This window comes from Meriones unguiculatus, chromosome X (assembly GCF_030254825.1).
Source record: "Meriones unguiculatus strain TT.TT164.6M chromosome X, Bangor_MerUng_6.1, whole genome shotgun sequence".
Taxonomy (NCBI): domain Eukaryota; kingdom Metazoa; phylum Chordata; class Mammalia; order Rodentia; family Muridae; genus Meriones; species Meriones unguiculatus.
In genome coordinates, this window is record NC_083369.1 from 39,925,205 (window position 1) to 39,940,051 (window position 14,847).

General features: G+C 46.1%; 1 protein-coding gene across 1 annotated transcript in view; it reads right to left on the reverse strand.

Moving 5' to 3' along the window:
• Positions 1 to 1,239: 1,239 nt before the first annotated feature.
• The window catches only part of Mecp2 (methyl-CpG binding protein 2), a 67,384-nt gene continuing 53,776 nt past the window's right edge, over positions 1,240 to 14,847 (reverse strand). Inside the window, exons 2-3 of the mRNA XM_060375142.1 lie at positions 12,159 to 12,509; positions 1,240 to 11,168 (exon numbers count right to left, since the gene is read on the reverse strand). Of these exons, the coding sequence (XP_060231125.1) occupies positions 10,094 to 11,168; positions 12,159 to 12,509 (1,426 nt within the window). The 3' untranslated portion in view covers positions 1,240 to 10,093. The remainder of the gene's footprint in view (positions 11,169 to 12,158; positions 12,510 to 14,847) is intronic.

Genomic DNA, 14,847 nt, shown 5'->3' on the forward strand with positions numbered 1-14,847 from the left:
TCTTCTGTCCACAGTTTCCCCAACAGACCATTTTGTCATACCAATCCTAACTGGAAAGGTTTCCCTTTTACTAGCCTGTTCTCCTAAGGAACTTGTAGTATGTTTTCAGAAAGGTCTTCCCAAGGCCCATGGCTGGCTCCCACTGGGGCCTCTTCTCTGAAGCCACAGTTATTGTGGCCACTTGAAATATGAGTTCAAACTAGGTGTGGTGGTGCATGCCTATAATCCCAGCACTCCAGTGGCAGACACAGGAAAATCAGTAAAAGTTCAAGGCTAGCTTGGTCTAGCCAGAGCTACACACTGAGACCTTATCATACATAAAACGAAGCTTGGCATGGGGCTCATACCTGTAATTCTAGCACTTGGGAGGCTGAGTCAAATCGCCCTACACACTCAGTTCCTGGAGTAGAAGTCAGAACCTACCCAAAAGCAAAACAACCCCACAGGTCAAACCACTGAGCTTCCAGTGGGTTCTCATAGGTCAGTTTTTACCAAGATGTGCCAACTCCAGTATCCAAAATTATTGTTTGCATATACGCTAAACTCTATGGGCAAGGATTTGGTCGCTTTTATGTATTGGGGACTATCAGTATCTGGCACAAACCTGGTACACAGTAGATGCTCCATGTTACAGGTTGAATCTTCAACCCTTTCATTTAACATTTGAGGCCAGGACTTCAAGGCAGCTTCTAATAGGTATGCCCATAATTACATGTGACACACCATTATCCTCTCAAGCCCGGATCAGCCTAAGGAGGACAGATGTACCGAGTGGGTGGTTGCAGAAGGCTCATATTCTTATAGGAAGCCAGTGACACAAGGGCTCCCTTTGGGCAGTTCCTCAGCATGCCCTAGTTTGGTCAGGAAGGAACATTAGCCACTCACAGAAGTCATGTAGAAGGTCTTAGGTGCTATGGGTCACACGGGACAGAGTTGGGGAGAAAGGTATTAAAAAACACCAGGGTACACCAGGACCTCGTAGCTACCCCTGCTACACTGGTCAGGAGAGGGACATCTGTCTTAGGCCTTCCTGTCACATGCTGGTGCAATGTGCCTGAAAAGCACACTGAGCACACTGAGAATACCAGGGAGGCCAGTGTATGAGACAGGCTTCCCTTTCCTCCTACACCAGTCCTGAGAGAGGCTACTGGGATTCAGGGACAGCTGGATCAAACACACCGTGCTGTCAAATGAACTGGAGGGGTATTGCTGACTTATAATGAAAGCCCAGACCTTGAGTCACTTTCACAGAGAGATTTATCGAGAATGCTAACAGCACAGGATACAGTACTTCCCAACAAAAGGTGCAAACGCATCACTTAGAAAGGCATGCTGAGTATTCTTTGCTTTCACATGTATTAAAAAACTTACAAAAATAAAATGAAACCGCGTGCTGCCCATCTTTTCAAATAGTAAAAGAACCTTATGAAAAACCACTTGATTTTACAACAAAAGACACAAACGGACATTTTTATGTAAATTTATAAGGCAAACTCTTTATATAATAAATAGGTTACAGGGGTTCAGTGGGGTGTGTTTTTGAAACGTATACAGGTACATTCAGACAGGTTTACTGAAATGGTACAAATTTCCTTAATAAATTGCCTTTTGTTTTTAAATATATCAGTGCTTTCAGTCATTTGGCTATACACAAAGAACCTTGTTTTGAACACTACAAAAAAAGCAATCAATATTTTGTTTTTAAAACGACCTACTTATTTTCTAAAGTAATTGTCCCAAAACACAAAAACTGAAGGTGAATGCGACAGAGGGCTTTTCAAGACCCCTCCAGCTATGTCTGTCATGAATATCTCTTTCTGTCCTGTGTGCCTGCTCCCAACCTCAGATGGGCTTTTGAGCTGGTGCCAAATACAGGGTAGCCCGTCAACTGCCTGCACTGCCCTACAGATCTTGCCCTTCAGGCTGGCAGAGCGGAGCACAACATGGATCTAGGAGGGGCATGCACCCTGTCTTGTTCTTCCAGCTACCACTTGGCTAACTGGTCACTACAGGCAGCACTTTCCTCACATGAGGCTCCAAGGTCTGTTCCTCTTACATGAGCCTGGAACAATCTGTAATGAGGATAACACTTTACTGAAGATGTTTGCCATAGAAAGAGAAGGTAGTAGCTCACGCCCAGATTTTGTTGGGAATCAGATGACATCAAAGGATAGAACTCTCTGCCATCATTTTATTCCCCAGGCATGGTGGGGAGATATCACATTAGTACTATGCACTAGAGGATAGCATGGAGTGTGACACAAGTGTCCTGACTGGTCATGTCCTTGAATTGTGCCTTGGAGAAAGTAACACCCATGGCCTTGGTTTATCTAGTAAGAGCTATCTCAGGCAGGGAGTAGCTAATTCATTTTCTGTCTCCTCCCTAACCTGTGTCCACAGTGGGGCATCCACCTGCAAGCTCAGGCCCAGCCTTTCCCTACTCAGTAAGCTAATCTCTTATCTCACATCCCCTCCCCTCCTGGCACTCCTTGAAGGAACTGACCGTTTCTTTCTTTCTTTCTTCTTCTTTTTTTTTCTTTCTTTCTAGTAACAATAGTAGTAATAATCTGGGAAGGGAAAGCAAAAGAATACACTGGGTAGAAAAGCTGGTTTTGCTCTGACTTTGAAAATGGCAACACATCAGCTTCAGTCTCTTGACTTGGAATGGGAATCCAGTGCTTAACTTCTGGGTGGCTTCTGGTTGATCTGAGCAGGGGTCATCTCTTCCAGACTGCCCCTCTTGTCTTAATCACCACTCCCCTCCCTTCAAATGCTTTGTTTGTAATGAAAAAGTGTCCAGAAGCATTTGTCTCTGGAACAATTACTTTAAACATAGTTACAATACAGACTTCAGTTCAAACACAGAAGAGATTTACTTAGCAAAGTTCCTTTCACCCACCAAATATTACACAAATAGAAGCCTCAACACCACAGTTAAAGAGGACCAGTAGAGAGAACCTCATGTTTGGAACACAAAAGGAAGAATAAAACCAAACCAAACCCAAACGGAAAAACCCCAGAAAGACGAGGAAAGGGCAAGGAAGGAAGAGGAAGGAGAGCAAACACAGCACACGTTACAGTGTCCAGGTACACAGGGAGCCCAGCACAAGGAAAGGGCTCGGCACACATTGAGTAACAGTCCTGGTGATATTTGGTCATATATTCATCAACTACTGACTCTGGAGCGGCTGTTATTGATTGAAGCAGTGACAAATCAAATGGAAAAGGAGGCCGTGGTAGCAAGGTAAGGAGCAGGCTTCAAGTTCTGCAAGCCTTTCGCACTCCACTGTCCAGCTGCCCAGAAACATTGAACCAGGTGGCCTGCTCCATCCAGGCAGGGTTAGAGGTCACCAGGTGAAGCTAACTTGGGTGCTGATCTCACATCAGCTATAAAGCACAAATAGGGACATACATGGTCACCTACCTGTCAGTGGCCAAGGTGGCGACAACCCTTTGGCCTCTTCTGCCTCCGTCCCATGCTGGCTGGGGAATAATGTTGTGACACTCTCCTAATACTGATTGCTCTCTAGAGCAAGGTCCCAGAATAGGGTCTCAGAGGCTTCCCCAGCCTATCCTCCAAGAGCCCCAAGGGTAGCCCAGCCACCCAAAGGGCCTACAAATGTATGTGCTGTATTGTGGCCTCAGAAGAAGCAGTGATGAGGGGATGGGATGTAGATATGGGACAGACTTTGGCCCTGGTGATTATAATGCTCTCTACTTCGGAAAAACAAGGTTCTAGATATTTGGGGGGGACACATTTTTAATTATTTAAGAATGATCATTTTGCAAAAGAACTGTTACAGCTAAACTTTCTAGCAGATATTGCTCATCAAGAATTACAAAAGCAAATGCAGTTACTCATGGGAGCAGGGAAAAGAGAAAGGGATGTTTCTGGAGTCTTCACTACTTTCTGGAGGAGACCCATTGGACTTGTTGGATGTGACTCTGGGGTCTCTGGCATTCTACCTGGTATAGCTTACAGATTTGGAGACAGGTCAAGCCTCCTATCTCCTCTCCAACCCCTTAACTCAGCAAAGTGAGGAGGGTTTTGAAATGCTCTTGAGCCCTGCTAATTGGGGAAGCCTGCCAGACTTACTGCACAAGGCTCTCCCTGGCCAGGGAAGGGTGGAGGAAGTTGGGCCACCCCTATGCATGACAGCTCCCTACCCCTGGAGGTGGGAACTGGGCTGTGCCCACTAAGTTCTGAACTTCAGTATGTAAAGGGAGTGCTCTTGTCTCCCCACCCCATGCTGAAATAAACTATCTTGCACCCAGAATCTTGGGGCCCTTATCACAGCAGAGGAGAAACAAAGCACAAAACCTGGGTGCAGCCTGGGGCTTCCTTCACTTAGCACAAGGAAGCCTTTGAAAGAAGCGAGGAAAAGATCACAGATCTGCTTGGACTGAAGAAGTGACCAGCAGATGTCTTTTTTTTTTTCTTCTTTTTTTTCTTTTTTTTTTTTTTAATTTTCCCTTGTTCTACTCTATGGTTATCAGAAATATTGTAATTAAGCAACAGGTATAATTTTAAAAGGTCTTTTTTGTGTGGTGCCACAAGCAAAATGAGTTTATAATTGTGCAATATACAGATATATATACATATATATATATATGTACATATATATATATATAAATTCAACTGCTTTGTGTGTCTAGTTGGTGTATAAAATAAAAATAGGAAAACTAAAAGCAAAACTGAAAAGCAAATCAGAAGCCCAGAATAGAAGAGACAAAGCAGACCTGTGCATATAATCTATAAGTTACTGGATATAATCAGAGTCACCAGGAAGAACAGCTTTGCCACTTGACACACAAACACTGCAGGGAGAAGGACTATCAGAGCCAAACCTCTTTGCCTTTTCACCACATTTGCTCTCAGTGCTAATCAGGGCCTGATAAAAGGTGAGAGGGGAAAGCAAGAGCAAAGGTCATTTGGAAATTGTCTAAATTTCTTAAACTCAAAGATAGCACTTAGTTTCTATGAGAGGCCTCCTTCCTCCCAGAGCCTTTCTGTTATCTGCCTGCCTGTGTATGTTTTCCCTCTCCATTATATGTTCTCTCATGCTTCCACAGAGGGTAGGCAGGCTGGCTTAAGGAGGCAGAGAGAGACTCTGGGGTAAGTTTAGGAGGGCATGCCAAAGTGCTTACCACACTGCCATTTAATCTGTGCCAAGATCCTGAGGGTGGGGTAGGCAAGGGACAGAAGGTCCCATGGAGGGATGCTCTGTAGGCAGCAGACCGTCCCTAGTTGTGCAGTAGTGTTGGGCAGGCTCAGTAAAGATAAGAGAGCAGACATTTTGTCCAGGGCCTTCTGGGTCACTGATGAGTGTTCCATGTGATGCACCAAGAGCTTCTCTTGCAGCTTTGGCATCTAACCGCCATACCACCAAATGGCAAGGTCAGAAGGGGTGTCGTTGGGTCAGCTACCCAAAAAGTGATTGGCTTTCCAATGGGAAAAAAGCCTCAAATATCAAGAAGCTCTTGGTTCCATCTCCTCACATGCAGAAGGCTTCAGCCTGGACTTCCCTTTGCCCAGATCACTCACCAGACATCTCGGGCCAAGAACTAAGTATTTTTACATCAACATTTTTTCAAAAGCCTCCTCTTATTCATAAGCATCAAAATGTAATTTTTTGCCAAATGTTTTCAAGGTTTTCCTTCCAAATTCTTCAGAACTGGTTTCAGTGTTCAATTTTCCCCCTTTAGCATATAATCTCAGACCCTGGAGGAGGCAGTATCCTAGCAATTTTTAACAATTAGACTAAGCCTTTTCTAAAGATTGATATAGTACCTAAAAGAGAAAGACATAAAAATGGAGAGAATCAACAAATCTCTTCAGAGTGAGGCTGGTTCACTGAAGCATAGAGAAGAGCCAGAAGAGGATGTGGATGGAGCAGAGGGCTTGGCCCAGGCATAGAGCCCTGCTGCATTTGCCCTAGGCCCCTTTACCTTGGGACATTGCTATGCCATGGTCTAAAGGGCTCTAGCAACTGCTTTTTCTGAGTCTTAGTCATTCATCCTAGACTCTGTAGTGTGAACCTGAATCAGCACACAATCTGGGGCAAATATATAGGTTATGAACCGATGCACAAAGGTCTTCCTGAAGAACTGGCACCTGTGATGTCTCCTCAGCTTGGAGAGCCTGGCCAGAATGCTCTAGAAGGAGTCTAGTTAGAGAAGTGGTGCAGAGCTCAGGTAGCTGGGCTCCATGAAATCTGGCTGGTCTCATCTGGTCAATTCCAACCCTTTTGCTTTTTCCTGGGCAGCCTTGAGCCACTTATTACAACTTATTTAAAATCCAGAGGTCTGTCAGCTTAGGAAACTTTCTCTGCCAAACCTCGCAGTCTGTTTCTGGTTACTGCCCTGTTTTATCACTGTCATAGCAACAGCAAGCTGAGTGAAACAAACAAACAAACAAACAAAAAACAGCAGCAATTTGGGCTGCTCTGTTTTCCACTTCCAATGTTCATAGCCTCTAGTCTGTTGTGATAGCACTGAACAGAGTTGACTATACCCATGCTGGGATCATAGGCTAGGCTAGTTTGGCACTGGTGGACTGGGGTGGTGGTATTTCTAGACCTCCCCTGTGCCTTTTGATATGGAAATACAGCACCAGCAGAAGGGAGCTGTACTTGGGCCTGGCTGTGACCAAGAGTCCTCAACTCACTGCACTGTCAAGGGCAGCAGTTCCACTGGTTAAGACAGACTCAAGAATGGGGGAAACTGGGCCAAGATGATCATAGTTGGAGGATATACAGCAATCTATCTGGGAGAGGTAGTAACTAACAACTAGAAGAGGGTAGGAAAGACTGGATGTGACCTTAATGACCTAGCCCCAGGTATCTGAAAGCTGTTGGTCAGTTCCTGTATTCTTCACATAACTCTGTGAAAGACACCATCCAATCTTTACAATGTTCAAATACAAGAAAACCAAGGTCACACTCCAGGTCTGAGCCAGACATAGCTGGTGAGAATCCCATGACTTAAGGCTCTTCCTTCTAATCTCCTGTCAACCCCACAAGGCAGAGGCAGCCTGAGAGCTATACAGAGTCCCTGGCTACCAGGGGAAAACCCCATCAAAGCTGCCTGCTTAAAGGAGACTGAATCATGATGCCCTTATATGTGGATGAGGGAATGGGGAAAAATGCAAGAAGTGAAGATAACCCTAAGGAGCTACAGGCAACACCACCTGCAGTTTTGGAGCCAGCTCTTTGTGAGGGTAAGTGGAGGGGGGGAGTGAGGGGGCTGCAGAGGGGCCCCAAATTAAAGAAAATGGCACCTGAAGTTCTGCAGTCCCAACTGTGAATGTCTAATAGCCTAGGTTGTCTTCCAAAGGATGAGGGAACCCTAACCTAAGGGGTACATCTCATTGGACTAAGTAAGTATAACAGGCAAAACCCCAAGTGGACCACAATAAACAACTTGGTGTCAACCTGGCTAGGTGCTGTAAGGGTATGGAAAGGTGTCCTTGAGGAATGCAAGGCCACTGCAGGGGGTGGGGTGGGGGCAGCAGGGGCCTTTTGTCATTGGAGGAAGGGGAGTTCAGAAGGACACATTCTGGACCCTCCAGAGTCCCTTTTCTGACCCTTCTTCCCTCCCCAGAGAGAAATCAGAGACAAGGCTGACAGAATCAAAAGCAGAGCAGGCAAAAGGACTGCCCAACAGGAAGCTGGTTACAGGGTTTGCTTTTTATAGCACAAGGAAATGGATACAAATACGCTAGAAAGTCCAACTATGATTCTGCAAACAGAATGGGGCAAAATCTCTCACTTAGTTCTAACCATTCCAGAAGAGACAAACATGATTTTATCTTAAACTATCAATTGGAACTGTCAACTATGGTTCCTGATCACTAAAGACTGGCAAGGAAGTGCTAGACAATTTCTATGATGTTTCACTCTTCCATGATTACACCGCAGTAAGAAAGCTGGGGAACAGTAACAAAAGTACACAAGACAACACACACTTGACAGTTCATGGCAGCAGCTCACATAGGACGTGCCTGTGGGTGTTTCTGGAAGCATAAGACTGCTGTCTCATTTGCTACTTTGATAAGGTACTTCTCAGTCGGACAGATTTAGATATGAGACATCTCTGTAAACACAGAAAAGGATATACCAATATGATGAAGATATGCAGCTAGATAAGGACTTCCTGAACAGAGGTTAAAACTTTGGGATTCCAAATGAAAACTGACCAATTAAAACCCCACAGCAAAACCAAGCCTCTAAAATCCACTACATTTAATAGAGCAGAGGTTGAAACATGGGATGTGCTGGCGTCGCCTAGTCCCCATTGAGCAAATGGGAAAGAGTTCTACTAGAAAAAGACTTGATGTGTGCATCTGAAGAAGGGCCAGGGGCCCTGCTGTCACTCTCTGCTCAGGTCTGCATTTGTCTTGACAGGTCCCCTGCCCACACTATGCTTGACATCAGATTTCTGAGTGGGGTCAAGGGTAGTGCGCACAGGCCCCTTTGGGTCACTCAGTGATTCTAGGAGGCCACAGGGGGCCCCTATATGTCCTTCAGCTACCAAATGTGACCCAGTTTCTCTATCCCACTTTTCTACAGTAGAAGGTGAAAAGGCTCATTGTTTAGCATCTGAAAAGCCTTTTGATTTTTTTCTTAGCAAAGAAGAGGGAGCTACCTAGGAGAGCAAGAGCTTACTACCTTCTTGTTCTTCACAGAGGCAAGGGAGGACTCAGCAAAGCCCAGCACTTGCTCAGGGTTAAACATGATAGCTGGCATTGGCAATGGGAAGTCAAAGGGCAGGGAGAATCCTAGGGCTGCGGTTGAATGCTGTCAGATAAGCATGTGGTTGGGCACTGCAGTTGCCTAGAACAGAAGAGACAACTAGGAGCTAGGGGAAGGAGGATGGGGAAGAAATGAAAGCATGAAATGGAAGGACGAAAGAGAAAGCAATCAGGAAGTCCTTATAAAATTGCAGCAAACACTTAGAGTTTCGGAGCTTCGTGGCAACCCTATGTGCTGAGCCCACTTTAAAACAAGCGCAGGTATATACAGATCCAGGTAGTTCTGAACACTGCCACGTCTGGTAGCTTGTGGGACAAACTGTCACCATTTCAAGCCAGTTTGCTTTCGGAGCATCTGTTTGTTTTGAAGTGGGAACATGAAGACTCAATAGTGCAAATAATTCTAAGCTGTTCCTAAAGGAGAAGTGGAAAGTAATTGAAAGAATATTTTCCTTTCTTCCCCTACACCCCTTGTCTCATTCACTAAGTCCCTAACTACAAGTCACAGACTGCTCTCTTGTTTTGTGGCACTAGGCCTGGCTTGATTCACCTAGCCTGCCTGTACCTTGTCCTGCTGCCTCTACGGCACCTTTTTAGCATTATCCTCTAGGGGAACGTGTGAGCAGATGATGATACTTCACTCTGGGCCATCCTCTTTTCTGGCTCAGGCCAGTCTATATAATCCAGCAATTTAGGACTTGCTCCTGGCCATACCAGGGCTGGATCAGACAGGTGCCACTTTCCTGTTTTGCAAAAAATCTTTTGTCAGTTTTGGATTGGGTTGGTGTGGAGCCAGAATGTGCCACAACAGTTGGAATTATTGGGCCACAATCACTGGCCACCTTCATAGTCTTCTCTAAAGAATCTAATGGTTTCTCCTGCCTCACACCTCCCAGTTCCTCAGATTGGGAGTTAAGGTGGTGAAAGAGTCAGGGAAGCTATGGACAGGGCACCAATGGCACCAAAAATGGGAGTGTCCTCTCAATTGCTCTCTCTAATGAGCACATGGGGGGTTGTTGTGGGGAGTGCCCGGTCAACAGCTTGTCTGGTCAGTAGTATCTGCAGCAAGCCTTGTTGAAGGAGCCTAGTTTAGAAAAGTGCAAAGCTACTTCTGGCCCTGGTTAGGTCTTCAACCTGACTGTGCTTGTCGATAAGAAAAACATCCCAATGCTCCAACTACTCCCACCCCGAAGCCACGAAACTCTAAGTTTACTGAAAGAAAAAAAAATATTTTTTATTTCAGTTAATCGGGAAGCTTTGTCAGAGCCCTACCCATAAGGAGAAGAGACAACAGCTGCCTTTATTCTTGTTGGTTTGCTTTGCAATCCACTCTGTGTAAAGTCAGCTAACTCTCTCGGTCACGGGCGTCCGGCTGTCCACAGGCTCCTCTCTGTTTGGCCTTGGCATGGAGGATGAAACAATGTCTTTGCGCTCTCCCTCCCCTCGGTGTTTGTACTTTTCTGCAACTGTGGTGGTGGTTGCAACCATGGGCTGAGTCTTAGCTGGCTCCTTGGGGCAGCCATCACTCTCCAGGGAGCCTCCTCGGGACATTTCCTCTTTGCAGATGCTGCTGCTCAAGTCCTGCGGCTCAGGGGTGCTGATGGGGTCCTCTGAGCTCTCAGGCTCAGGCTCAGGTGGGGGTGGGAGCAGTGGCATGGGGGCCTTTGGGGACTCTGAATGATGGTGGTGATGATGATGCTCCTTCTTAGGTGGTGAGGAGGCACTGCTGCTGCGCCCCTTGGGGCTGCTCTCCTTGCTCTTTCGCCCAGGGCTCTTGCAGGTCTTCAGTCCCTTCCCACTCTTCTCACCAAGGGTGGACACCAGCAGGGGCTTCACTACTTCCTTCACCTCAATGCTGACTGTCTCCCGGGTCTTGCGCTTCTTGATTGGGAGCACAGTCTCATGCACAGTCCGTATGGAAGATTCCTTCACGGCTTTCTTTTTGGCCTCAGCAGCAGCAGCTGCCACCACACTTCCAGGCTTCCTGCCCCGTTTCTTAGGGATGGCCTGGGGGTCAGCTTCAGCTTTTCGCTTTCTGCCAGGGCGTTTGATCACCATGACCTGGGCAGACGTGGTAGCCCCACCTCCCTCACCCTTACCCCCAGGTGGTGCTTGGAAAGGCATCTTGACAAGAAGTTTCCCAGGGCTCTTCTCTAGGACCCTTTTCATCTGAACACCTTCTGATGCTGTTGCCTTTGGTCTCCCAGAGCCACTCCCTTTGGGGCGTCCCCGACCCCTGCCAGTTCCTGGAGTTTTCGGAGATTTAGGCTTCTTAGGTGGTTTCTGCTCTCTCCTGGAGGGGCTCCCTCTCCCAGTTACCGTGAAGTCAAAATCATTAGGGTCCAAGGAGGTGTCGCCTACCTTTTCAAAGTATGCAATCAATTCCACTTTCGAGCGAAAGGCTTTTCCCTGGGGACTGTGGAGACAAACAGAGAGACCCAAAGAATAGTCAGAAGGTTTTAACAACTTAGAGGCTAAGGTAGAAAAGGTGGTATTGACAAGCTTTCTTCTAAGACGTTGTAGGTGAACAAGGATCAAAGTGAAGAAGAACTGAGATAACCTAAAACTAGAGGGCATAACCAAGTCAGATGCATGGGTAAAAATTGTTACTTAGGGGTAGTGGGCATCTGTACAGCTTGCTAAGGAGCCAGAACAGCTGGGCCTGAAAACAGGACCTGCCCGACTTCAAGCCCACTCCTCTGTACCCCCTGGCTTCCCCACAATCCAGAAACCAAAGGGGTGAAGCCTGGTACCGGGGGACCACTGGGCTGGGCTGATTCTGTTGGTTGGTACCCAGACCTAATGCACCACCAAAACATTCCTGCATCTTAATCAAGGCATGGTGTCCAGCCTCTTTGGGAATCTATTTCACTGCAATAAAGCTTTCCTTATCCTTCTTAGACTGGAAGATTAAATAAACCCAAAAATACTGGGGAAATTGCTAGCTTTTCTGGGATAATTTAGGGGGCCGGACTGATGTACTTCTTAGCTGCTTCTCTAAACCGCTGGCTCCAGAAGTACTCTGTTTCAACAGAAAATACTAAGAGATCAGCCAAACCAGGACAAATGCAAAAGGAGAAATTGGAAAGGCACACAGAGACCATTTGTGTCCCTTTCCAAAGGCTCTGTCAGAAGAGCAAAACCTTTCTCAACATCGATTTAGAGACAAACAGAAAGAACTTGACATGTGGCATGGGTAAAGGGCATACTACTCTAAAGAAGGACAACAAGGTAGGGACCTCTGTAGTGCTTTCTGAACATATCTGGTGTGGATATTATTTTTAAATGTCCTACAGGAGGCATATACTTTTCCACATAACTGTAGTTCTAGTGGGTCCTTGTATCTAGCCCTCCCACCCACCTGGCCTTCCCTATTCCGTAGACAAAAAGACTTGCTCTTACTTACTTGATCAAATATACATCATATTTTCCAGCAGAGCGGCCAGACTTCCTTTGCTTAAGTTTTCTTGTCCAACCTTCAGGCAAGGTGGGGTCATCATACATGGGTCCCCGGTCACGAATGATGGAACGTCGCTGTTTCGGGGAAGCAGAGGCTTCTGGCACTGCTGGGGCAGAGCTTGAGCTTTCTGATGTCTCTGCTTTGCCTGCTTCTGCTGGCTCTGCAGAATGATGGGCTGAAGGCTGTAGTGGCTCATGTTTGCCCTCTTTGTCTTCCTTCTTGTCTTTCTTCACCTTCTTAAACTTCAGGGGTTTGTCTTTGAGGCTCTGAAGATCCTGGTCTTCCGACTTTTCCTCCCTGAAGTATTAAACAAATATGTAAGTATTACAGTGAACAAACTTGTCTGCAGAGTAGTGAGTACAGATGCTCTTGGGCACCACAGGAGATCCCTGGCTGTTGCATACTTTGATGTTGGTAAATTCCCTAGGACAATGTATCCTTGGGCAAACATGCACCCAAAGATTTCTTTAGTAGCTTTGGGTTACTGGTGATGTTGGTCAAATGCACTTGACCTTTATCATACTACTCCAAACCCTAGTTCTAGTGCTGTGAAAATGGCACATTTTTCTCCTGAATATAACCACTGGCACAACTCACTTTATAAGTTGTACCTGAAGTCCCCCTGGGCTTGCCACATGACAAGAGGCTCTCCACTGTTGGAAAATTAACTGCCGACTGCAACATGTTTTAGGAGCACAAACCCCTTGGAAAGTGGAATACACCACAGTCATGAAAAGAACATTCAGGATTGGAATTGGGCAACCTGAGATCCAATTCTGGCTTTGCCATTTTCTTTTATGTGTATGTGTGCGTATCACGTAAGTGATTAATACCAGTAGAGGGAACTGGGTCCTTTGGGATTGAAGATACAGATGGTTGTGATCCACCACGTGGGTGCTGGAAATTAAATGTAGGTGCTCTGGAATAGCAGCCAGTGCTCTTAACTTCTGAGTCATTGCCCCAACCTCATGACTTTGGCATTCTCAAAACAAGGACCCCAGCAATTGATTTCAGCAGTCTAAGCACCAGTTTCCTCATCCCAACAGGAGCTAATCTCATCCCACTGGCATGAGAATTATGGACAAAGGACCCCAAGGCACGGCATAGCTACTGCTTACTTAGGCAAACTGCAACTGCTGCCTATGGTTCCGGTATGAGGGGGAAAAAAAAGTATTCCGGGTCACATGGGTCTTTACCACAAGATATTCTTTAAATTCTCCCCCCCTACACACACAAAATCACCTTATTTGTTTTTGTTTTTCGAGACAAGGTTTCTCTGTGTAACCTTGGCTGGCCTGGACTTTGTAGACCAGGCTGGCCTGGAACTCACAGAGATCCGCCTGCCTCTGTCTCCTGAGAGTTGGAATTACAGGTGTGTGCTACCATGCCCGGCTTGCAACTACCATATTCTAGGACAGGACACCTGCCCATTCCTTCATGTGGACAGAGGCAGCCTCATTCTACAGGTTTGGGTTCTTGGTGCAGTCCCTTTATGTACATTAGAGTTTGAAGCCTGTCTCTGATGCTCTAGTGACCACTGTACAAAGACACAGTGAGTCTTTCTCTGACTAAAGAATCTGGCCATACTGCACTGCTTGCACCTCAGAGCTACAGGCTAGACTAAGGAAAGTTTGGAAAGAAGTAGCAGCTGGTCGAAGACTAGCAGAATTAGGACTGTGAGGTACATCTGGAAGCACCGTGGTAAGCTCTCAGTGACAGAAGAAAGAAGGGGTACTCACTAGCAAAGCTGGTAAGAAAAAGGGCAACAGTTACTTGTCACTTGCATGGAACTCTACAGGGCTCTTTGGAATACCAGGGCTGCTCCCCTAAGATTGAACTTAAGTTTGAAAAAAACTGCTAGACTAACAGGACAAGCTGGCTTCTTTGGAATTTTCACTTGTATTCTGAAATATGTTAGCCACCATCAAATACAAACCACATGAGCAAAGGATCACCTTCTAGAAACCTACCTATAACGGAAGTTTGAGTTTCTTTAAAAAACTCAGTTATGATATTTAAATATGTTTTTGTTTTAATCCCAAGTGTGGGACTTTAGTCTGTCCACAGCTGATAAATGCTTTCTGCAGGGCATGGTCTTTGCCAGCTGGTAATGGCTTGCCTCATGCAGCACAGAGAGGGGTGTGGTCTAGGACTCTGAAGGATATAAAAACAAGAGCCCAGAAAGAGAAAGTGTGGCAGTTTAGAGAGACGCAGGAGAGACACTTCACGGCACAGCAGCTTGGAGGAGGTAGACGGAGCAGATTGCTTGCTGCATTTGCTGTCGACGGAGAACTGGTATGGCCCCAAAAGAACCCCTTGACCATAAACAGCTGGGAGAAGTAAACGGGTCTGTGGCTTCTCTCCCCACTAACCTTCTCTCTCTTACCTAGGGTTAAAGGGTTGGTGGAAGGGAGGTATAGGCCTGAACATCTCAAATCAAATAGAGTTAAAAAAAAAAAGAGAAAGAGAGAGAGCATAACACTACCCTAAGGAGATATCTCTGGAAATGCTTAACAACAAAGATGACAATTTTCACTAAAATTTTGTTTTCACTAGCTAAGACTGTAGGCCTCTCAGGTCCTCATCACCAAGGAGATCTGGTGAATAAAATATGGGATGTCTACATACTGGACGG